Raw genomic sequence first — 25,466 nt, forward strand, 5'->3', positions numbered from 1 at the left:
GTCAAATAAAACCTTTCCTACCTGAAGCTGCTTTCGTCACAGTAATAGGAATCAAAGTAGGACAACTACCCATGTCTGTCTGTCTGTCTCTCTGTCTATCTATCATTCATTCACCTATAAATCTATCATCTACTTACTGGTATATACAATAAAATATTGGGCAACAGAAATTCATCTGGGGAAGCACATACTTGCTTGTTTTATTCTGAGGCTTCTGAAAGTTTCTCAAAGGCCCATGATGGACCTCTCCTCACTGAAATTGCTTCTGCAAGCCTCTCTCATGGTACAAGCAGAGAGAAGAGCACTTCACTCCAGCCCATGGGAGTGGCACCTCTGAATTCCACAGTCAAGGGGTATAGCGTGGGCTGTTTCTGGCTCGACTCCCAGCAAACTGAAGGTTCCTGGGAAGAAGTGTGGATTAATGTTCCCTAAAGAGCCTGGCTTTGTGTAAGACCTTCTGGATGGCTTGTCAATTTGCTGAGTGGGGGCATCACAGCCTTACGGAGAGATGGGATGTGGACCAAGAGACCCAGGTTCGCTGCATGTGGTGGCAAACACCTGTGGTCTGAGCCCATCTGAGACAGGAAGATAGTGAACTGGATAATGAGATACTATTTAAAAGCAAACAGTGAAAAGTCCAAGGCTGTACTGGGTGGTCTTTGGCCCACAATGGCAGCCATGTATTATCAGCCTTTGCCTCTGACCTGGAACTACTGGTTAAGACCCTAAAACGGATGCTAGGCTTCTGGACCTCCCACCCCTCCCAACTTCAAGGCTGGGAATGAGCGGGCACCTGCTTCTGCATAGAATGTCTCCACCCAGATGGAGACTGCATCAAATCCGGGAGGAGAGATGCCTCGCCTCTCTGCAGCCCACTTCCTGGATAGCCCTGCCACCTCTCTTTCAGGACTGTATAAGCCTCAGCCCTTTCTCTGTAGGAGGACACGATCTTTGGGGACCCATGTCATTCTGAGTAACCTGTGTCTGTGTTCCAAACCATGATGTCGGGTGCTTGGGCTCAGAATGAACTGTTTTCGTATTTCACAACTGCTACTTTCTTTTTTATGCTGACAGAAAGAACTAGATGTGATATGAGTTATTTCCAGGAAAGCCTGGGGAGGTGGACTTCTGTTAAGCCTTGTTAGCATTTTCTTTCACTTGGGAAATCAGCCTTTGTTGGTTTGTGTTATCTCTTCCTGTTCATAGTTGGGGCCCTCAAGCACCGGAGGCCCCAACTCACCAAAGCTTCCTTGTGAACACATCTGAAACCCTTCACTTGCTCCCTGCTACAGCAGGGCTCTCCGACCTGGGCCCTAAGCCTTAGCCCGTCTACTCACTACTTATCCTGATGGCTCCAGTCCCCGTTCCCCCTGGGAAGCCACCTCCACACCCAGCCACACAAGACTGAGATCTTTGGGGAGGCGATGCTCCCCTGGGGCTAGGGCTGCACCCAGCCCTTGCATCAGAAATTTTAGGGGCCGGGTGGTGGTGGAGCACGCCTTTAATCCCAGCACTCAGGAGGCAGAGCCAGGTGGATCTCTGAGAGTTCGAGGCCAGCCTGGTCTACAGAGTGAGTTCCAAGAAAGTCGCAAAGCTACACAGAGAAACCCTGTCTTGAAACCCCCACACACACACACCAAAGAAAAAAAAAAGAAATTTTAGGGGAAAGCAGCAGTGTCCGCTGAGGCTTGGGGCCAAGGACACAGGGTGGTGTGAGAAACCACCTATGCCTCAGAGAACACTCAGTGTTGATTTGTTCTTCAGAGTGTTCAGAACTCACATGTTTTCCCTTCTCGATTCCTGGAGCACAAATCACAACAGAAGGATGGATTCTGCTTGCTCTCTGTGGGACGCGAGCGCTTGTGTTTTCTAAGGCACTGGGCGCTGGGTGATCATATCACCTCGGATGCCATGGCTCTCTGTTGGCCAAGTTCAAAGGTTGTGGTGACAGGATCGGAGACTGACTGGCCCAAGCCGGGTGTCAACCCGAGCTGTAGGCTGGGGAACCCTGAAAGGCATCTCCTCCCGATTCCTACCCCATTCTTGGTTCTGTAGGCCTGTTCTAGTATCCGCTGGTGTCTTCTGACACTTTGCAGTGTTTCTGGGCCCCGCACCATCTGCCCACTACTGAACATTTGCTCAGAACCTGGCTCTCTAGGAGAGCTACCCCCCAATCACACTGCTCCTGGGAGCCCCGAGTTGCCCAGCTTTAGCTGCAGTCCCTCCCCTCAGCACCTCAGCCATCTCCTCTGGACACTCCGGGGCTTCACCTCACACAGGCACAAACCAAAGAATAGCGTTTAAGCACTCAACTCTACTTCCCTCTGTCCTGCTGCACCGGCCTCCAGGTGGTCCTAGGAACCTAGAGCCAGACCCCTCCACAGCCTGAATCTTTCCGCCTGGCAGAAGGGTTTGATCACAAGCTGGCTCCCCACGGTGGCCACGCCCGGTGAGCCTACCCTTCACATTCCTTTTAAACCTCACTGCTCCCTTATCCTACAACAAAAACCCATTCATCTGTCAAAACACGTCACTCACAAAGGGACGAACACCATGGTTCCAGTTTTGTGTGTGGTGAGGGAGGGCAAAGGCCAAGGCTGGGTATCTTCCTCTGTCATTCCCCACCTTAGTTTTGGGGGAGTTCACGGGTTTGGCTAGACTGAACCCCGAGGATCTGCCTGTCCCCGGCCCCGAGCCCACCTTGGTGTTGGAGTACCAGTTACGCACTACACTTAGCTTTTTCACGGGTACTAGGGATCTGAACACGAGTTCTCAAGCTTGCACTCCAAGTGCTTCATCCACTGGGCCATCTTCCCATGATGCTCCTGCTAGGGGGAGCTCCGAGCTGTCAGATTCGAAAGAGCAGTGAGTAAACTGAGGGCGGCCGGGGCCTGGGGTGTGGAAGGAGCTTAACGGTGCAGAATTCCGGGGAACGATGAGAAGCTCTGGGATGGACGGACGGAGTGGCTGCTGCAGAACAGTGTGAACATCTTTAATGTGACGGAGTCACACAGTGCCGTGTGGTCGACAGCAAAGCTGTGCGATGTACAGTTTGCCACCATTACACAAAGACCCTCACTGTTTGTCTACTCTCGTGGGGCTGCGAGTCCCATACAGGAGTGACTTTTGCGTGCCCCTGTGTCCTCAGAGCGAGGGGCCGGCACAAAGTGGATCCAGTGGAACGGGTAGGATATGGGCGATGGCTGGGCCTGGAAGTGGGTACCACTCTATTCTCCTGTGTATGACTGAAAATCCCCACTACGAAACGTTAAGAACTCTGTTGGGGTATTTACAGCAAATTCACTCAAGACACTCAGGGCCAGCAGGTGTGTGTGTGTGTGTGTGTGTGTGTGTGTGTGTGTGTGTGTGTGTGTCTGTGTGTGTGTGTGTGTGTGTGAACCCTCAGTTAAGAAAACACTTCCATCTGCAAGCCTGTAGGGCATTTTCTTAGTTGACTGATGGGTGGTACCATCCCTGGGCTGGTGGTTCTGGGTTCTGTAAAAACCCCCATGGAAAGCAAGACAGTTATCAGCACCCTTCTATGGCCTCTGCATCAGCTCTTGACTCCAGGTTCCTGCCCTGGCTTCCTTCAATGATGGACATACAATAAGCCCTTTCCTCTCCAACTTGCTTTTTGGTCATGGTGTTTTATCACAGCAACAGAAACCCTGACTAAGACAACTGCCCAGCTGCAGAGGAGAGTAAAGGGGCAGAAGAGGCAGGTGCTGACCACCTAAGGTTTGCTCTGGGGACCCAGAGAGTAAGTAACAGGCAGGCACCTCAAACTCCCATAGAAGAAAAGGCTTGTGTGAAATTCCCCATGGAGGAAAGGACATAAAATCTACCCCAAAAGTGGCACTTCCTAGACAGCCAGAGTGACCCCATTGGAAAGGGGTGCTTTGAAGCTATCATTTTTAAGCAGAAAAGGGCAGGGCTGGAGATCACAGTTTGAGCTGTGGGGGGCATGTTTCCTCAGAGACCAGGAAATCCTGGGTGGAGACCTGAATGGTCTCACTGAGTGGGCTGGGTAGGTCAAGCAGAGTTGGGAGGAAGCTTCCTCCACAGTGCATGGCCTTTTCCTTTCATTCAGTGGGTTCAGGCCTGACATTTTGGAGGAGCTGCCCAGCTCTTTGCTCAGAATGATGTTAACTAAAGGGAAAACCTAGAGCCCAGAGCCCTGGCTCCTGACAGCCGCCTGAGCAGGACTGCAGGTCAGCACTTGCGCCCCAAGCTCCAGAGGGAGCTCTGAGAGCCTCCCTGTCCGTGACCCCGAGGGCAGAGTCAACCTTTGCAGGCAAGCTCTTAGGATACGTGGTGGAGATGGAAATATTATTTCTGATCTCGGTAGCTTAGGAGATGGATGGCAGCCAGCTCGCACACACCAGGGCAGAAACCACTGTCTGGCACACACCAGGCATTTAATAACAGGTCTGCATGCCTATCCCCATTAGCAAAACTAGACTTTTCGTTCAATAACAGGGTCAGATTTAACTCTTTGGTAAATGAGCATTTACTTCTTTGTTATCTAAAATGAATCACTGACTCTCTGGTTCAGATAGTCCTTCCTTCCTTCCTTCCTTCCTTCCTTCCTTTCTTCCTTCCTTCCTTCCTTCCTTCCTTCACTGCTGGGGCAGATACCCCATCCCTCTGTAAATTCACCCTGGCACTCAATGGGATTTCTACTTTGTGGTTCCTTTTTTTTTTTTTTCCTTTCATGAGACCAAAAACTCCTTGACTCCAAGAATCCCCATCCCCATGCTGGCCCTCCTCAGAGCACTGGGGCTCTCTAGAGCACTGATGCATCAGATGTGGCAAGAGGTACAGACAGACAGAATATCACTTTTTTTCTTTTCAGATTTTATATATATATATATATAAGTTATATATATATATGTTATATATATATATATAACATATTACTGCTCAGATGTCCTGTCAAAATCATACTATTATACCTGTGACAAATTTTTACCAATTGAAATGTCACATTCTACATTTTTTTTTTTTTTTGGAGACAAGGTCTCATGTAGCCCAAGCTGGCCTTGAACTTGATATGTAGCCAAGGATGACCTTGAACTTCTGATCCTCCTGCCTCCAGTTCCCAAGTGCTGAGATTATAGGAGTGTGTTACCATGCCCAGTGTTATTCAGTGCTGGGGATAAACCCAGGGCTTCACACATGCCTACGAGCACTCTGTCAATTGAGTCACACTTCCAGCCCCAGTCTCAGATCCTTACAACATGACAGCTACCATCCGAGGTTGGGTGGTCAGATATCGTCCAGGTTTCCAGGAAGTAAAGAAACTTGGCCTCCACCTGTATAGCTCCATATGAACAGAGCACACAAACTTCCCACAGCAGGTCCAGGAAATGAACCATAGATATGTGGCCAGCTTGCCCAGCCGTGCTGCTCTCAACCCCTTGAACCTCAGGTAGCAGGTTCCGGAAGCAGTTCCTCCCCAGGGGACACACAACAGGCAGGTGTCTTCCTTCCCAAGTTACCCTCAATCCGCCAGATTTCCTGCCAGGGACCAAGGAGATGGAGTTCCTTCCTCCTAACAGACGGGTTTCTCTACACACACACACACACACACACACACACACACACACACACACACACACACACTTCATTTGTAACAATACAAGCGGATGGTTTCAACTCATCCTTGTTCTTCCTTAAGCCACTGTTTTTCCTAAACCGGTAACAACCTCAACTGATCCCTAAACCACACGGCGCCAGGTGGGCTGGAGAAAGAAGACAGGTCGAGGAAGAGCGATGATGTGGGCCGGGCAGTTCCCAGGAGCAGCACGGCCACTAGTCAGCAGTCATCCTCTTATCCGAACCGCTGCCTCAGGGTTATGCCCAGAGCAAGAGGCAGCAGCTGGCCACACTCACACAGGTGTGCACAGGCACACACGTGCACACACACAGCATGGGGTCATCAGAGAAACAGAAAAGATAGGGTCCTACCAAAAAGACCGTGGGGTTCCGACTGGCGCCGCTGGGTGCTTCGGTTTTGGTCCTTGGGTTTCTTGTTGCCCCTCAGACTTCCAAAGCGCTTCATGAGTCACTGTGGCCACAGAAGCAGTGACAGGTGAACATATCAGGACTTGAAGCACCAGCATGAGCCTCAGCTGAGGAAGAGGGGTTCACCAGAAGGGGGGCAGCATCAGCTGGCAGGTGCAGGACACCTGGGAGTCACAGCTCACCAATGCTCTGAGAGGCAGTCGAGCGCAGCCCCAGCCTGTGGGTCTGAGTGTCCTCACCAAGATCTCTCAGATTTAAGATGAGGCGAGGGCCATGCTCCAGGACCAGCCTAGCAGCCACAGGTGATCTCCCAGCGGTCTCTGAGACTCCTGAGCAAACGCAGTCCTGACTGACGGCACCTCTCCTCTGCTGCAGGCAGCCAGAGTCTCAGTCTCTTCTGTCCTTAAGTAGGCAAGAAGCCACTAGAGGCATGAACAGAACCTTGCAGGGGATCTGTTTATGTAGTTAAGGTCACCGGCTCACTGACAAGTTCCAGGTTATTTATTCTCTTTCAACTTAAAGCAGGAGGGGAGCACAAGTAGGCAGAGCCGGCACTAGCCTGCTAGTCATGTGCAGATCTGCGTGATGTCTCTTTAAGAAGGCTGTAAAAGGGAACCACCCCGTACAGACAATTCTTGGCACCAATTGGTCAGAGCACATTCCCATTATGACATGACATCACACAACTATTTTGATGCATGTGCTTCGGAGCTCTGAGAGCTAGAAGGCTCCAGAGGCTGCCCGAGGAGAAGCCCTGAGAGCACCAGGGCTAGACACCGCTGACTCCTTTGGCCCTCTTCTAGGGAACACAGCAAGAGCACCTTTGAGGAGAGACAGGGTAGCCCTAGGATTCAGCAGACAGTCTCAGGCAAGCATGGGAACCTGGCTTGCTAAGAACTGTAAGGCAGAACTCAGATTGTGGAGGGGATTTTATTCAACTCCTCCTATTGCAGACGGGGAAAATGAGGTTCAGGGTGGGCTGTGGCTCATCCAAGCTCCTGCAGCCAATGACAGAGACAAGACTGGAATGCTAATCTCATCTTCCATAAACCAAATGTCTGACCTGACAAAGCACGAAACCTTTAGTTCATACCTGCGTCATAAGTAAATAAGAGGGTAAAACAGGAGAAAAACAAACTTGTTTTTCTCATAGCTTTTACTAAAGAAAGTTACTTACCCTGTAACTAAGCAGCACTGTGACCTTGAGAAAGTCTCTTCCCCTCCGTGGGACCCAGTGTCCACCTTTGTTAGCCAGGCTGACACCAGGTCATGGCAGGATTTCAGGTTCTAACAGTCTGGGGTAGGGCAATGGCTCAGTGGTTAAGAGCACGTACTTTGTACTGCTCTTTCGGAGAACCCGAGTTCAGTTCCTGGCACCCATGACGCACAGATCACAACTACCTGGTACTCCAGCTCCAGGGGAATCAGATGCCCCCCTCTTTTTCTTTTTCTTTTTTTTCTGCCTCTATCGGCCCCGGCACTCACATGCATAAACCCACCATCACACACATATAATATTTAGAAACCAAGTTCCAATCATCTAACCTAATGGTAGTGAAATCTGTGTGCATGCGCCCCCAAATAACTGCTCACCCGAGAGTTAGTAAATGGCCCCTGTGCTAAGGATGGTGAGCTCGGGTCCTCTCCTCTCCCTGTTTAGATGGTGTCACCTTCAAAAGCTGCACTGATGTCTGTGTGATTTTCATTATTTAATATGGCATTTGGAAACGAGGGGGTTTAGAGGGACAGGATGGGGACCCAAACAAACAAGAAGCCACCGTGAGTTCAAGCCTGGCTGCTCCTTGTGGGTTTGCCACTCTCTCGGGCAGAGTTTAACACTGCCGGTTACCGCGTACTCACTGTGAAGCCCCTATGAGAAACAATGGCTCCTAGCTGAAGCAACAGGCTGGAAAGGGACAGACTTGAGGGAGCCTTGTAAGGGTCTCCGCCACGCAGGGAGAGGCCATGCTGAGGCAAGTCCAGGATGCCATACAGCAGGAGAGCTAAGGTCTGAATGTGAACTGTCCCTCACAGGCCCATGACTGAATACCTGGTCTCCCGCTAGTGGTCCCATTAGGGGAGGTTGTAGGACCTCTGTGGTCTGGAGTCTAGCTGGTGGAACTAAGTCACTAGGGGTGAGCCTCTTCTGGTTCTGACCCGCTTTGTCTGTTGCTTGCCCAGGCCACGTTAACAAACTGGGCCTCACGTCCCCTCTGCCCTGCTTTTCCCAGCATGATGAACTGAAATCCCTTCGAAACTAGGAACCAAAATAAAGACTTCCTCCCTTCAGTAGCCTCAGGCAGGTGTTTGTCACGGTCAAGAGAGAAGAAGCAGGAGGAAGGGACCCCGGGATCTCAGCTCCTGCCCTAGACCAGCCGACCCCAGGGCCTCCCTTTGGCTACAGTACAGAGCAGACAGGAACACATACTTGCTACCTCACGCCTGGGGGGCCCTCGAGCTGTGGAGTGGCCGCCTATGATCTTGGACCAGACCCTGCCTCATTCTGTGTTCTGCCTGCCTTGCCTTCCTGCCCTGGCCTGTCTCTGTCACTGCGGCCCCATCATCCTCTCACTGACAGTGGATGGGAAAGCTTTGTCTCACAGCTTCTCTTCTGTTGTCTCTCCGAGTGACTCGTGACTGCAGGACCTCAGGGCTGCACTGGATGCTGCGAGGTTGCGGAAGCAGCTGTAGGACAGCTGCTGGGGTTGGGCCCACTTCCCCATGTGAGCCCCTTGTTCCAGTCATGCTGGTCTGGTCTCCACTCTTGGGGCACACTTTAGATGTTCTAAACTGCAGGTGCAGCCGGTTCAGTACGTGGGCCACCAGAAGCCAGTCCTTCAGTCTGGCCAGGCCTCTAGTACAGTAGCAGGTATCTCTGCGGTCAAAATACAGTGGCCCAAACTTACTGTGATTAAACTCTGCAAAAGATGAAGTGTGTAGATTTTAGAGTTTCACATTTAGGTTTTTAAGAATTGAAATAAACTCAGCTTAACACAAAAATTAAACTTGTTTTCAATGTAAAACAATAGTGATCCAGGGGTGGGGCACACACCTTTAATCACAGTACTGGAGAAGCCGAGACAGGAGGATCATGAGTTCCTGACCAGCCTGGGCTACACAGTAAGATCTATCCCCAAACAAAAATGCAAAAAAGAAACAACAACCTAATAAAGCAAAATAAGTAGCAAAATGCAAAGATCCCCCTGGAAGGACCACTGAACACATACAAAGAGGAGGCATGTTTTAATAAAAGATTATGTGAAAAGATGTTGTAATGTTCTTTTTAAATGTGTGTGTGCATGCATGCACAAGCAGGGAAGTTGTATGTGTGCACATGTGTGGGGCCCAGAGCTTGATGTGGGCTGCCTTCCTCAATTGCTTTCCACATTATTTTTTGAGACAGGGTCTGTCCCTGAGCCCCAGGGACTCTCCTGTCCTAACTCCTCAGGATGGGGATGCTGAGCATGGGACTGGTCCAGCTTTTAATGTGGTTTCTGTGCATCCAAACTGAGGTCCTCATGCCTTTGGGACAACAGTGACTGAGCCATCTCCCCAGCCAACAATGTAAGCATTCTTACACCAGAAAATAAGCTGAGGATGTGGAAAGAAATATTTCAAAGTTTAGTGCCTAAAAGCAGATGTGTTTCAGTTTATAAGGAAAATAATCAGCAAATGGAGGCAGGCACGGTGACTTGCGTTTATGTGGACACTCACTCAGCAGGTGGTGATTAAACTTAGGGGGAATGTTCTAGGCAGCTGCTGATTGAGGGGATTTGGGTACTATAAACCACTCAAAGATACTCCTGTTCTCCAAGAATGGTATTTTCATTATCAAAATAATAACTACCATTTACCAGGAGTCTCTTACAAGCCAAGCAAGGCACGGGGCAGCGTAAGAGCTGCCATTTCATTTTGTCCCTACGAGGCTGAAGAGCAGGTACCAACAGCCGTGCCGTCTAAAGACGAAGAGCTGAGAGTCAGAGCAGCAGCTTGGTGGGGTTGGACAGCCGACAAGCCAGGGCAGGGGGCGTGGACTTGAACCCTGATTCGAATAACTCTGAACACGTCTTCTCTCTGTGCCATACTTCTTCCTGCATGCACACATTACATCAGGGCCCAAGGTCAACACCCCCCCCCCCCACTCCCCCAGGCCCTGCCTCAGGGAGCTCCTTGGAAGAAAGAGAATATTTGAGAGTCTACATTCTTTACAGTCACCTTTGACCTCCAAGTTTAAAGGCAAAAGAGCCAATCTTGAAAACCTTGATCTGCGTCCCCATGGGAGCCCATGACATGTCAGGAGTACTGACCAACTTGTAGGTGAGCCCTGTGTTTGGAGTGCCAAGAAGAACGGCTTGTGTCACTTGGGCGTTTCCAGGTGACAAAGCCCAGGAGAGGAACAGACAATCCCTCTGCCTGTGGGGACCAGGACTCACTGCAGCTGCCCAGTTCTGCCCTTCACTCTGAACTTAGCCACCGGAGCATTTGGGGGTGAGGAACTGAAGAATGTGACCAATCAGCTGAAAGGGAAAAGAGAATCCCCTGTGTCCTTCAGGGTCACTGGCTGCTACTGAGGGGGGATGAGGAGGCAAGGCTCAGCCTGGTACGGATGTCTACACTGAGAAGGTTTTAGGAGAGGGAAGGACGAAAAAGAAGGACGGGAGAGCTCACAGGACGGAACTGTAGTCAAGTGGCCCAGGTCTTTCTAAATCACGCCTTAAAATCTCCAGTCCTGAATGGCACAAACCAGGAGCAGGAGTGAGGTGGGGGCCAGCAGATGCCCTCACAGGACGCCATTCTGACTCCAGGGCTCAAGATGAGGGGAGAGGGATAATGCTACGTGACTGGAATCATGTTTCTTTCTTCACGTCTGCATGTTTTGCATGCCTGTGGGTGCATGTGTGTCAAAAGGTGTGTGCCTGTGTGTGTGCATAGAAAAGCCCCAGGCTGGTGTTGGGAACCACACTCAATACCTTTTCCACCTTCTGACAGGTCTCTAGTCAAACCCAGAGCTCTCCGATCAGGCTAGTTGTTCTGGGGATCCTGTCTCCGCCCTCTGAGGCTGGAATTACTGGCAGGCCAGCACACCCAGCCAACATTTACAAGGGTTCTCGGGATCCAAACTCCGGTCTTCAGGCTTGCACGGCGAGAGCTTTAACCACCGGCTCGCCTTCCCAGCCCTAACTGTAGGGTTTGCTTTAATATGTGTTCTTTAAAGAAAAGAACACATGTGTAATTAAAATAGAATTGCATCACTGTCCCCTTCCCTTCCCCCCTCCAACCTGTCTCCTGTCTCTCCTCCCCTCGAATTGATAGCCTCTCTCTCTCTTTACTGTTACTTGCACACGAATGCACACACACAGGTAAATACAGCTTGCTGAGTCCATGTTTGTGTGCATGGATGTGGTTTTAGGTCTGACCACTTTGTGTGGCGTCACCAGTAAGAGGGCTCATCCCTGGGAGAGGCTAATTCTGGCTCCTCCAGCAGTCTTTGTCTAGGAGTGGGACCCCGTGAAATTTCCCCCTTAGCATGCCTTTTGAGACTGCCATTGTTCCTGTCTTGCTTATGCAGCCATTTCTAGAAGAGACTGTCTCACAGCAGACTTCCTGGGTTTCTGGCCTTTTCCACCCTCTCCTTCCACCATGTTCCCGGAGCCATGCATCATACTCCACAGAGACTTTCTAGCAATGTCCATTGCTACCCTAATCACAACAGCCAGGAAACAAATGAAAACGAAATGTCCTTCAACAGATGACTGGATAATGAAAGTGTGGTGCATATACACAGTGGAATACTATTCAGGTATAAAGAAAAATGAAATCATGAAATTTGCAGGTAAATGGATGGACCTAGAAACCACCCCCCTAACACACACACACACACACACACACACACACACACACACACACACACAGCTCTTAGCTCTAAATCTTTAGCTATAACTGTAGCTCTCACCCCCTCCTCAAAGAAGCTTCTCTTTACAGCAAATGAAGACCAAACACAGAAATCCACAACTGGACACCAAAAGGCAGAGATGACTGGACTGTGGAGGCATGCATGGACACAGTCACGTGTGTTCTCACTGTTGCTATCGGTTTACAGTTCCGGCTACAAATCTGCACTCAGCAACAAGAAAGCTTAGAAAGCATCGAAGACCACAACCCTGGGATAGTTCACCCTTCCAGCTTGTACCATCATTTTACCTTGAATGTTACTTTTCTCTCTAGCTTGACTGACAGTGCTGTGCTCAGGGATCCCCTCCCATAAGAGAGACAGAACAAGCACATGCTGATGGAGTCCTTGCAGATGGCTCCTCAGCAGTGAAGTGGGCCAGGGAAGCAGGTGGAGCTTCTTGGGAACAGCACGGCCTGTCCCTGGAGCACGCCTAGGCTGAATGTCCCGGAGCCCAGGGAGGGACCCTGAGAACCCTCTGACCTTTGTAGTCAAGCTCTGCTCTGCACCGCCACAGGATGCCCACAGGCCTAGGTCTTCTGAACGCGAATGTGCAGGTTTTATAGGTGTTGTGGATGCCATCAGGTCCGTTTCAGCAAAAACCGTTAAAAGCCAGATTGTTCAATAGAGTGCGGTGCTGGGGCAGGAGAGGTCACAGTCACAGACGGGCAGTCAAAGGAGCTGTAGGCAGGCGAGGGACTCAGTACTGCACTCCAGTGAATATCCGAGGGGTGTTCTCATGCTCTGGGGACAGCACACACTATAGGCCACACCTCCGCACTGTGGAATAGTGAGCGCACTGTTGTAGTCCCGAGAGCTCCCTGGTGATCCTGTAACCTAAACCATGCAAGTAACCTACTTAATCCTTGGAGGGCTCCTGATGGTGACTGGCTATGTCCCCACACATGGGAGACACGCTAAGACATAGAGACATCTGCTGTACCGTAAGCTGGGAACATTTAGACTTGAGGCTGGGGACTATCCAGAACTGGCCAATGTGGCTCTTAGTCTCTGCTGTGGATACCACAGTGGCTACCCACCCTCCCTCCACCTGGACCCGCAAGGACCCCTCCACACGACTGAGTAGAGGATGGGACTCTGAGCGCTTTAGTCTCATCCGATGACGACATGGTTAGGGACAGTTTCGTTCTCTTGCTACCTGGAAGTCCATTTCAGAAAAGCCCTCAAACCCTCATGACCACTGAAGCTACTCTGGATGTCCTGATAAATTTTACTAAAATTGTCACACGGACCTAGAGGGGAGAAAAGCAGCTGAGACTCAGGGTGCAGCAGGGGCGCCTTGTTCCATTTATGAGAAGGGGGTCTCTCATGCTAGTGCAGAGCTGCTGAGGCCTGAAATCCACGGGCTCCAGGGCCGGTCTCCCCACCCGGAGGTCACAGGCTGCCTGGTAAGCGTGTTCACACATTCTATGTGGAGAGACTTCCCCAAAGCACTTTCCTGTGTTTTCAACATGCTGGGAGGAGGCGGCTAGCCGCTGTTGTTCAGTTAGGGATAGTCAGGGACAGAAGTTCACAGCAGCCTTCAGGACTCCAGAGTGGCCTGGAAGAGAGCTGGGATCTTTGGCCCACTCCACAGCTTCCTTATCCAGGGACAATTAGGACCCAGCAGCTGCTTCTCTGTTGCCGGGATGTAGGAAAAGTAACTGAGGACACACCAACAAAACCTGGTTGTGACCCTCACAGGGCCTGACGAGCACCCAGGTCCTTGAGAGGCTGCTGCCAATCCAAAGCTTGGGGTGTGAGGTGCAGATCCCTCTGGAGCAGGGAGCTGTGTATACACTGGCTAGAGCACTCGACGCTTGCAAAACAGCGGGTCATATTTCACGGAGAGCTCTGAAGGTTGTGTCGCACTGAGTTCTCAGTGAACTCGCCCTTGGGGCCTCCCTTATGCCTTCTTCACGGACTGACTGCGTTTGAGTCACACCTCTGAGGCATGGCCCTCCCCACCTGACGCAGGCAACCATGTGGCTCCGAGTCACCCCAGCACACTCAGGGTCACACCTCACCTCGCGGCGCCTGGGGGAACCGGAGTTGGGAGGATCTGAGTGACAAGAGAGTGTTTATTTTGGCAAAGACAAACTCAGTTCACCCAGGTCAGCTCGCACCGATGGCATCTAAGCCCACTGAGACTCCAAAGCGGCCACACACAAGCCTGCAGTTAAAGACACAGAGAGGTGCTGCGTGCTTGTTATGCAAGCATGGGAGCCTGGGTTAGGATCCCCAGAAGTCACAGAAAAAGCCAGGTGTGGCTGTGCATGCCTACAGCCCCAGCATCCAAGAGGGCAGAGATAGGAGGATTGCTGGGGTTTGCTGGCTGCCAGTCTAGCTGAACCAACACCAAGCCCCAGCCAGGTTCAGTGAGACATACTGTCTCAAGGGAATAAAGCAGATAGGGACAGATAGAGTACATGTGCACGCACACACACACACACACACACACACACACACACACACACACACAGAAGTGAAAACCTACGGCAATAATGATTTTCAGCTACAATGTTAGAGCCAGGAAGTACGAAATCTGTAGATCTCCGAGTCTTGAAGGGGCTACATGTGCCCATGCAGGGCTCTCAGGGGCCTTCTTTAGTTCTTTCTGTGGTTCCTGTATTCTGGAGTTGACAGGTATCCACTCATCAAGATCTCTGTAAAAGTACATCAGGCCTAGGGCTCCAAAGGTCCACAGACCAGCGGGAAGGACAAAGATCAGCTGCTTTGTGGCCCAGAGGACAGATCCTGGGCTCAGAGGGCCCTGGAGCGGTAGATCTAAAGGCCACACATCAGATATTCTGATTAAAGCAACAAAGTAAGCTAGGAATGCGCCCCAGCTGTGGCAGGGGAAGAAGACCTCTGTGCTCCCAGACTCGGCCAAAAGCCAGCATCTGGCTGGCCTAACCTCGCCTGCCAGGAACCTGAGCAGGGATGCCATTTTCTGGGATCTGGGGTTCCTTTGAAGGACCCCAACTGCTCCTGCACTCATTCATTCGGAAATTCAATGAACAGGAGTTCAGAATGTGAGGTCTGAACCGATGGCTGCCTTTGGTTTCTTCTCAAAGTGAAATAAGTGATAAAATGAGGTGGTAGACAGAAAGGTTTGCCCTTCTCAGGTCAATTGCAACCCCTGAGAGAAATCTGGGTCCACTCACAGGCCTGCAATCTTGAGCAATTTCAAGGGTTCTTCAACAATTCTCCTGTAACACAGATGGCTACACAGCAGGCCTGGCTCATTCGGAGACCTTACAAGGATGAGAAGAGATGATAGGCCAGAGACGTCCCGTGAGCTGCACAGCATCAACCACCGATGCCATGGCAACGCCGTCCCCACTGCCTGGGCCTCCCCTTCACTGGTGTCACCTGCCCTGCCGTCTCCATCTCAGGCTCACACTTCTGAGAACAAACTGCGATCCCTGGTACCCACCTCCTTCATCCTGCCCTTTCCTCCATTCCAACAGGTGCCAGGGTCTACAGGAGCAAGCACACAGGAGCAGCACATTAAGGTAGTTCTGGTCATCGTCAAAACCAGACTTTTTTTTGTGCATCAAAGGATTTCATCAAAAGAGTGAAGATGACTCACAGAGAAAATATTTGCAAGTCATTTATCTGCAAAATACCCCGTGTCCAGAATTCCTATGAACCAGTAACAAAAAGATGACACAATTGAAAACACGCAGGAGGGATTGTAGAAATTAAGAGCGCTAGCTGCTCTTTCAGGCGACCCAGGTTCAGTTCCCAGCACCCACATCAGGTGGCTCACAACCCCCTATAACTCCAGCTTTGGGGAATCCAAGGCCCTCTTCTGGCCTTTGCAGGCACTCGCATGCATGTGGTGCACATAAACATTCTCTCTCTCTCTCTCTCTCTCTCTCTCTCTCTCTCTCTCTCTCTCTCTCTCTCTCTCTCAATGAATCTTGAATGAAAAAAACAAATGAGCAGGAGGCCCCATCAGACACTTCTCCAAAGATTAAATAACAAGGCCACACACACGTTTGAGAAAATCTCATGCCAAGTGGATTGATCTTGCCAGGTTCTGGGAGTGGAGGGATGGTAAGTGCTGGGTGATGGGGACAAGGTTCTGTTTGGGGTAATTGCTAATTTGGATCATAAATGTTCCCTAGGGGGTTATGTGCTACTGGCTTGGTGCCCAGTGTGTGGCACCACTGGGAAGTGGGTCTAAGAGAAGAAAGGTCACTGGTTGTGTACCCTTGAAGGGAATATTGAGAGTCCAGCTCTTCTCTGCCTCCTCAACACCATGAGGTGAGACACCTCCACTGCCACAGTCCCACGACATCCTCTCCAGAAACTGTCCGGTCCTTTCTCAACAACTTCAACATAAAGTCATGACGTAAGTCACCACAGGCTGACACCTCTGCATCGTCACAGGCAGTCACAGACAGACACCTCTACATCATCAACCAAACGAAGCCTTTCTCCTCAGGTACCTACCTCCAGTGCTTTGTCACGGAGACAGCTAGCAGTGATGAAACAGCCCTGAGACTCGAGAGGTAACTGGACAATGTTGGGAATGCACTTAATATACTCTACTGTATATTTTAAAACTGCATAGGCACTGTGTTATATAATATATGCATTTAACCACAAAAAAATTCCACAAATGCTGGGAGAATGCATGAGTACAAATTCTCCCACATCTGTGTTTCTAGTAGTGGTGATATGCCTGTGGTATGCCATGGCAATCTTCTTATCTTCTGATATGGTATCTGTTCCCATATCTTTGGCTATCTGATTTCAGCGGTATACTTTTTACAGCTGCATAGTATTCTTCTGTGTCTTTATTCAATTACTCCCCTAGTTACACAAATTACATTGTCTGCCATTGGTCTGCTGAGAGGCCCTAGAAGCAATGGCAGCCCAGCAGCAGGGTGCATTCCCAGGGCCAAGGTCTTATTTCTAAGTCCTGTTTGCCACCAACAGTAATGAAACGGTCAACACGTTCACGCCACCGAACAGTACTGAGATGGCAAAAACTTTCCCTGGAGAAGGGGCTCATTCCAGAGCTGGGATGGGAAGTGTAAGAGAAGCCAGAAGTCAGGCAGCGCGGACAGTTATGGGGACAGTCAAAAGACACAGGGGACACTTGACGAGGCTCCCGCTGGACGAGTCTCAGACCTTTTGAACATCAGAATATGACAGTGGAAAATTTTAACTCACTAACTAAAATACAAATCCAGGAGTCCAGACATACACACACAGACAGGAAAGATGGTAGCTCTTTTCCTGAGAAAGACTCCTTCCAACCGGCTAATGCAGAGAATTAGGGATGAATTACACTATCACTCTTTGGCACCCATTACAGCCATCATTTAGGCAAGACTCATCGATTGCTGCTCAAAGTAGCAAGTCAAAGTTGGATGAGGAAGGCTGTTCACATACCATTCTGAGGAGCTGCCCCACAATGCCGACTGATCACAAAGGGAAACGAGTGTTTTATCAAAGTGGAGCGCCTCACTGTGCAGACAGCCTGGCTAGTCACAGGGCTCCTATCACCAGGAAGGTGCCAGCACAGTCACGGGCTCCCTGCTGTGAGGCCCAGGCACAAGGAAGCAGGCCTGTGGCTTGCCTGCCAACAGCTAACCCTGAATCTGCTCGTGAGGAAGTGCTGGGGCACATCCAGAGTGAGGGCAGTCACACAATGGCTGGCCTGGGGCCTGGGGCCGCTGGGCGAGTGCTGAGGTCACGGAAGATGAGACAGCAGAGGAGCTGGGGGAAGCTGAGGGACAGGAGAGACGGGCCACAGACTCGGTCATGTCTAGGGTGCTTCCAAAAAGGATGTCATTAAGACAATTTGCCGAATGCAAACAAAGCCTGAAGTGCAGCTAATCACTCTCTGTTGACATCGGTTTCCTGGACTTGGTAGTTATACTGTGGCGGAAACACCTTATTTTCATAAGGCCTGAAGGGGCTAGGTGGTGGTTTGCAACCTGTGGGTGGAGACCCCTGGGGTCACATATCAGATATCCTGCACAGCAGACAGTTACATTACAATTCTTAATACTAGCAGAAGCACAGTTATGAAATAACAACGAAATAATTTTATGGTTGGGGGTCATCACCACATGAGGAATTGTATTAAAGGGTGGCAGCATTAGGAAGGGTGAGAACCACTGGGTTAGTGGATGTTGTACCTGTAACTTGCTCTCAGTCACTCTGAGTCTATACAAACAAGCACTGCATGGGGAGGGGAGGGAAGAGACAGACAGACAGACATGTCAGATCTAAGCAAACTTGGAAGGATGTTAGCTTTGGGAATTGGGTAAAAAGCACAAGAGACCCCTTTAGACTGTTTAAAAATGTTTTAATGTTGTATATCGTGTGTGTGTGTGTGTGTGTGTGTGTGTGTGTGTGTGTGTGTGTATTTGTGTTTTCCTGTGGGGTTGCACATGCATTTAGGTGCAATGTGAACCTGTGTGTGCATATATGTGGAGGCTAGAAACAGATGTCAGGAATCTTTCTCTACCACTCTCCACCCTATTATTATTTTTTTTTTTTTGTAAGTTTGAAATTGTCAAAATGGAATGTTACTTTTAAAAAGGAATTGAGAGGAGCTAGGGACATAGCTCAGAACAGTGTTTGTCTAATGTGCATGAAGCCCTGGCCTCAACCCTAAGCACCACATACACCACCTGAAATCCGGAAGATCAGAAGTTCAAGGCCATTCTCAGATAGAAAGTGAGTTGGAGGGATACGTAAGAACCTTGTCTCAAAATGGAGTGTGAGAAGGCTTGAGCAATAAAAAGATGAGGACGGAGATGCCATGCTCACTAGCAAGGGCTTTTATTGTCTCCAGTACAGCAGGAGTGTCCCTCAGGCAGGCCTCACAAACTGGAAGACTCCATGATTCACTCCCAACCCCCACAGCCCAGTCTGGGCTGGCAGGGACAGGAGCTCCTTCACCGACAGGTGCATGGCAGCCACCAGAGGGCGCCCTCCTGGAGTTCACTGGGTGCCAGGCCACATAGCTGTGCCATGCGATGGCTACACTTTTCAGGAAACCCGGATGCCACACATACTTTTCCTTTCTTTGTGGACAGGCTGGATGAGTCACGTTTTTCAGGAGGCTGCAGATCTGCCAGCTGCTGGGATCTGGAAAGCTCCAGCTGTAGCCAGTGAGCACAGGTCCCAGGGAGGTTGGCTGGCCAAGGCTGGGTGAACTGTGGCCTCCAAGGAAGGAGCTGTGCCCGGGGAACAGGCCAGCCAGAGTAAATCTAGTTTTTCTGGGCATTGAGCAAAACTCACGCTAGACTGGATCCTGGCATCTGAAGATACACTCAAGATTGCTGGTCCAAGGCCCTGTGAACTCTGTGTGTGTGTTTGTGTGTGTGTGTGTGTGTGTGTGTGTGTGTGTGTGTGTGTGTGTGTGTGTGTGTGTGTGTGTGTCCTGTTTGCACGTCCCCCATGGACCCATCTGCAGACCATTTTTCTCCCAGGTGGCATATATATGGCTTCCTCCCCTCACTCACGCAGCCCCCCACCTGTGTTTAAAGCCTTCCTCACTTTCTCCTACTGCCCCTTTTTCCTGTGGCCACCCTGGCATCAGGCCATTGGACCAGAGACCTAAAGAAGAAAGGAAGCAAACCCTGTGGTTGCCTGAAGGATCCTTCTGGGAGCATGGCAGAGCTCTGGTCCATGGGGACCGCAGGAGAGGTGGCCCGGCTCCCAGCTGGGTGTACCCTGGCTTTTTGGAAAAGCACCACATTCCTCACAAAGATATCTCCATCAAGGGAAGAAGTGTGCTAGGGTCTCCTCCCTGCCACCCTTCCCTCCCACACCGCGAGCTTCCTCTTCACAGGTTCTTCCTCTGGCTATACTTCAGGAAGGCCAGTGACACCCATTCTCCGTCTCTCCAGAGTCGGAACCAATGCCCAGGCACCACGGAGTCCCGTGACAGCTAACAGCAAGAGATGCACCACTGGAGACCCACAGCGGCGCCCCAGGTATACACCATACACCCGTGACCACAGACAAAGAAGGAAGCATGCCAGGTGTACCTGAGCCTCGGGCTCCTTACAGTGAGGGTTCTACAACCTCCCATTACCAACCTGCCTGCTGCTACCGTACTGAAGGGTGGGGCTCCTGTCTCTACAGTGCTGGGAGTAACTGGGCAGCTCTGTTCCCAAGACCCAGGCCCTGTGACATGGCCTCACAGCCGCTCAATGTCCCCCACATACTCTGTGTGTTCTCTCATCTGCTCCTTGCTCAGATGCCTGGGTTCCTTCTCAGTGGGAGCTGACCTTGGTAAAGGCGTCTGGCTTGGATCCAGTCCCTGTGGCTCCCATTGCTTTTGGGCAGGTACCCCATGGCTGTTCTACACTGTCCTCCTACTTCTACTCTTCCACGTTTTTCTAATCTCTGGGTTGCCTCTCAGGCTCCGTGGGTACCTCAGCTCAGCTCTCCCTCACCTCACAACCACAGAACCACGTGATTGGAACCATCTAAACCTGGACTAAGTCCTTTTGTTTTCAGTACACAGAGGTTCTGCTTTTCCTGCAGGACCCTGCCTGGCGGGGAATGTGAAAAGTGTCCTTACAGGAGGGTGCTGGAGGGTCAGCAAAGTAGTCTGCCGAGTGACCACTGGGCTTCTAGACCTCAGGGCTGGAGGACCAAACTCACTCCAGTTCTGCCCCAGCCCTTTGCTCCCGTTCTGTACTTGGGCACAATGGCCCATTGATCCACATAGGCTGCCCCACTGCCCCATGTTTTTCTACAGGGCAAGCTGGGGCAGGGCCCCTTCAGCCCTGGGGAAGCCCTTGGCATCTAAATTGTAGACTTGGAGACTCCAAATTGAAGCCTTGAAAGCTGGAGTTCACTCTTCCCCACACGGCACAAAACCTTCAGCGTTTTATGGGAAAACAGACTTTTATTTGAAAAATAAACTCCCCGTTGCTGGGCTATAAAGGAAGGGCTGTCTGAGATCCAAGGCCGCAATGGTGTGAAAGGGCCCAAAGTCTTACAAGTTAAATAAACTCCTCTGCAAGCTCATTCGAATTTCAAAGGCTGTCGTGGCACACACTCTGATAAAGATCCACACTCAGAGAAAGGGGGTAATGTGCAGTCACTCTGCTCAGGACGCTGCAGGACCCCAGTCTTCCTGGTAGAACAGGGGCCCTCTAACCGCAAACAGAAAATGAAATTCCTTTAGAGGTTTGGAGTACACATGACCCCGGTCAAGGCTGAGCTAGTCTTGGAAACCTGAGCTAGAAAACACAGCGCCTCCATCTCTGGCCAGAAAGCATCGCGTCAGTCCCTCCATCCAGCTGGTTCTCCACGCCCTAGCCAGCCTCGATTGGCAGGCATTCCAAACTCATCTCAGCTTCTCTGACCATCTAGGGTGGTATTTTCCCGACTGCAATCACTCCCTCCACCCAGGTCATAAAATCAGCTGTGTGTTATCTGATAAAGCATACTAAAATAATAGAGAGACAGAGAAGACAGTTCAGGGGAAATTCTGTGTCATGAGAAGGGCATTATATACCAGATGACAACATCAAACGTATTGTGAGTGTGTGTGTGTGTGTGTGTGTGTGTGTGTGTGTGTGTGTGTGTGTGTCAGAGAGAGAGAGAGAGAGAGAGAGAGAGAGAGAGAGAGAGAGAGAGAGAGAGAGAGAATATGTGTGTACAGATGTGGTTGTAACATTTGGAGGCCACCCCTCAGGCACCATCCACCTCACTTTCTGAGACAGTTTCTCACTGAACCTGGATCTTACCTGGATCTTACCAATTAGGCTAGGCTGGCCGGCCAGCAAGCCCTAGGGGTCCTCTGTCTCTGCCTTCCCATCACTGGGGCTGGAAGGGCATGCCACCATACCCACCTAGCCTTTTTACATTGGTTCTGGGGCTTGAACTCAGGTTGTCATGCATGGACAACTGAGTCATCTCCCAAGCTCCCAAATGTGTCTCTTACTGTATGCAGAAGGCAATCAAGAAACATTTTCAAACCACGCTGCAGTGAAGCTGCATGGCTTCATTTGCATGCTCAGTGCTCAGATTTCCTATGGTCCGGCAGATGCAAATTACCCTGGGGCCAGGGTGTAATATGATTTTCACCTGTCCTGCTTGGGGCTGTAGTCTTGGCCTGGAATAGCCTTTCTGTAATCAGAAGGGGTGGACACCGAGGTCAGGGATTTTTTTTTTCATTCCTTTCTTTCTTAGTAGGACAAATATAACGTCCCAATGCCAGTGGGGCCAGTTCCATCAGCAACAGTCACCGAGTGTGGACCACTGCTCATTAGAACAAGATGCTATTTATTGCTCATTGGGGGCTGAGGAGCTGACTCAATGCTACCTCATCTCACTTCCCAATACCACCCGCCAATGCCATGATCATGGGGGTCTGAGAAGACGCCTGCTTCCCCGACAGCATCTGCGGACATCTGGTTTTCATGCTAGCTGTAGAGTGCATCTTAATCCCTTTGCCAGGACCTTTCTGATCTGCAGGAGGAGAAGAAGAAAGAAAAGGAACAGAGTTCTGGGTCTCACAACCCACAAAGGGGAGAAGGCAACAAGGAGACTGGAGGTCCCTCTGCAGTGTTGGTGATGGCCAGCCAGTCCTTCCAGGTTGCAGAGCCTTCCACTGGTGTGGAGCTTTCCCATGGGGCGGCCCTCAGTGCATTGACGGCGATTGGGGGGATGGTGGCATAGAGGACGTAGGGTTGGAAGAGCTGGCAGAAGGGTCAGGAGCACAAAGAGCTCAGCATGTGCTTTTCAAAGAGACAAGAAAGCAAGAGAGGCCAGTCAGGAGGCCACAGACTGCGAAGGTGCTTGTGGTGACCGTTCGGCTCACACTCTGGAGGGCTGCTCAAGCCAAGCATAGTCAGGCAAGGACGGGCCTGAAAAGATGACTCTAAGAGGGCTGGAGCCCACTGGCTTGGTGTCCAGTCTGTCTCAGTGGTTCTCAGAGGGTCCTCATTCCTCCATCTCCACTCTGTCTACCTGAGCAGCAGCCACACACACTCTTGCAAAGGGCATGCCATTCCTCTGACTGACATCCGATGGCTTCCCTGACCGTTCACGTAAAGCTTCGAACCCTGGGCTCCCCCAGCGAGGCCCCACCCTCCTTTGACCTCACCTGCAGCTAGCTGTCATGCTCCTCAGATCTGCCCACACTGACCTGCTCTCTGAGGGCTGACCGGAGAGGAGAAAATGAACTACCATCCCTACCAGGCACGCCATCTTTGCAGCTGTCCATCCGAGTCCTCTCTGCCTCCATCCCACCCCAGACCAAATGTCCTCCCATCAGAGATGCTGCTGCTGATTTTTCCAATACGAGGCAGCACCCCTGCCCCCTCTTGATTTTCTTCATGGCATTCAACACAGCATGCTTATGCCTAGGGTCCACATGTCCCAGCTGCCCCCAGGGCGGAACCTGTGGGAGGGCAGGGACAGGCTTGTTTGCTGTAGTCTTCCCAGGGCCTAGCATTAGCAGGGCCTTGTGAGGCATGGGTTCAATGTCAGAGGTGTGCATCCTCTTTGTGGCTTCCTCATTTTGCCGGGGACAAGACATAAACAGGGCTGGTTCCTGCTTCTTTCCTCTGGGCAGGACCACAGTGGCGCCTGCCCAAGGCTCAGCACGTGAGGCTGTAGCACCCCCTAGTGGCCACTAGGCCACAAAGCCAGGAAACCGTCGGCAGCTGAAGAGGCCTGCATGCAGGGCCATGCCCTGCACAGTGGGGCCCCAGCTCTGCCCTCATCTTACAGGCGCCCACACTGTGTGAGTGAAATCAGGTGTAGAAGAAGGTCAGAAAATAAAGGGGGGAAGGAGAACAATATGAAGGGCATCTCTCCTTGAATGTGAGAGCGACTTAGATGGAGTCGTGGCTGTTCCTAGTGGTTAAATGTAGCACAAGACATGTATCTCACAGAGGCTCTCAGTAGATCCCACATGACATGAAAACCTATCACAGGTGAACTTTCTAGGGCTGGGGAGATAATCAAGATGGTGAAGTGTTTGCTTCGCACAAATGAGAATCCGAGTTTGATACCCAGAGCACATAAAAAAAAAAAAAAAAAAAAAAAAGACCGGGTGTGGTAGGGTGCACTGGCAATCTTAGCACAGGAAGGGAGGAGACAGGGGGATACCTGGGACTCTGTGGCCAGCCACAATAGCCTACTTATGAGCTCCAGGCCAACGAAGAAACCCCATCTAAAGAAAATGAAGTGGGTAATAACTGAAGAATGACATCTGAGGTTGACCTCTGGCCTCCACATGTGTGTTCACACACACACACACACACACACACACACACACACACACACTTGAGATAAACTGAGGTTGGAGGGGAAACACAGAGAACTGAGAGTGATTTTCTGACAGGACTTCCCACCGAAGTCGGCCCAAGGAGTCGGTCTGGCTGGTCCCCTCACCAAGGGAGACTTCACCCAGCTGGCAACTGATAGACTTACTAAGGTGCTTGCAAATTGTCTTCGGCACATCCCTAGCCCCCTGGGCTCTCGGTGGCTGTTTCTCTGGTCCTGTCCAGGGTCCCTGTCAGAGAGAGTACAGCCTCTACCACTCTACCCATCTCTCAGACTGCTTTGCTTTCCTCTAGTGGGGAAATTAAAGTTTGTGCTCCTATGCTCCGCTCCATCCCCCCCCCGCCAGCCCTGTTTTTGGAAGGTCACCGTTTGGAAGAACAGCACACTCTGTCCACAGCTCACCTGAGGCAAGATGGAAGAATGCACTGATGCTTTGATGGCGCACACACACACACACACACACACACACACACACACACACACACACACACACACACCCATGACTATAAGGAGTCTGAACAGTAAGGAAGCTTTTTACAAAAGTCAGTGAAGTCGGCAGCAGGCTAACTGCATGAGAGAAACCATTCTGAGAACCGTCTTGCCCACTTTCTGCTCAGCTCCTCTGTATGGTGGCCTTTGTCCTTCGTTCTGGAAACCATGTCCATAGCTCAGCAGAGGGAACAGGATGCCCTCACGTTCTTGGTTGGGAGGCGACATCTACTCCTTAAATGGCCAGCCAACTTCTGACCTACTGTGAAGCAGGTCCCTGGCCCATGGAAGAGGGACATGACAACTGGATCAGGCCAGCTCTGCCTCATGCCACCTCGGTGTCTCAATGACACTAAGAGGAGGAAGAGGGAGCACAGCTGTCCCTGGGCTGTCAGGGTCTGTCACCACCTGTGGCAAGGGACATACTGTGCACACTGGTAGATGTGATGGACTCTGAGGACAAAGGACCTAGGACAGGTGGGGAGAAGCCAAGAGGAATGTCCTACAGCAGAGGGCAGCCTGGCCAAGGGCCCAGCTGCCATGTGGGAAAGGACTGCAGTGTGCCATGCAGGAAGCAGGCTTGGTGGTTTGAACATAGTGATGCATGTGTGCCACACCGCAGCACACACAGGGAAGGCTGGACCCAGGGAAGGCTGTGCGTGGCCCTCCAGGCCCCCATAAAGGAGACACCAGGGACAGAGTGTCTTAA

General features: G+C 51.0%; 1 protein-coding gene and 1 long non-coding RNA gene across 20 annotated transcripts in view; one reads left to right on the plus strand and one right to left on the minus strand.

The window, feature by feature from the left end:
• Positions 1 to 25,466, minus strand: part of Prkag2 (protein kinase AMP-activated non-catalytic subunit gamma 2) — a 393,524-nt gene that overhangs the window by 148,090 nt on the left and 219,968 nt on the right. The window contains exon 1 of one of the 8 annotated variants that reach the window (XM_052719491.1): positions 5,971 to 8,063. The exons of 6 other annotated variants lie outside the window; for them this stretch is intronic. In XM_052719491.1, coding sequence (XP_052575451.1) covers positions 5,971 to 6,064 — 94 coding nt within the window. In that variant the 5' untranslated portion in view covers positions 6,065 to 8,063. Of the gene's footprint in view, positions 1 to 5,970; positions 8,064 to 25,466 lie in introns of those variants that run through there. One more of the 8 variants, XM_052719490.1, reaches the window with a different exon arrangement.
• Positions 1 to 25,466, plus strand: part of LOC128098401 (uncharacterized) — a 58,744-nt gene that overhangs the window by 5,753 nt on the left and 27,525 nt on the right. For 8 of the 12 annotated variants that reach the window (XR_008214237.1, XR_008214240.1, XR_008214242.1 and 5 more), the window contains exons 2-3: positions 12,010 to 16,500; positions 19,806 to 19,950. This is a non-coding gene — a long non-coding RNA (uncharacterized LOC128098401). Of the gene's footprint in view, positions 1 to 12,009; positions 16,501 to 19,805; positions 19,951 to 20,723; positions 20,991 to 25,466 lie in introns of those variants that run through there. The other 4 variants (XR_008214245.1, XR_008214244.1, XR_008214238.1 and 1 more) reach the window with 4 other exon arrangements.

The sequence above is a fragment of the Peromyscus californicus genome, unplaced genomic scaffold, assembly GCF_007827085.1.
Source record: "Peromyscus californicus insignis strain IS unplaced genomic scaffold, ASM782708v3 Scaffold_6__1_contigs__length_162567912, whole genome shotgun sequence".
Taxonomy (NCBI): Eukaryota; Metazoa; Chordata; class Mammalia; order Rodentia; family Cricetidae; genus Peromyscus; species Peromyscus californicus.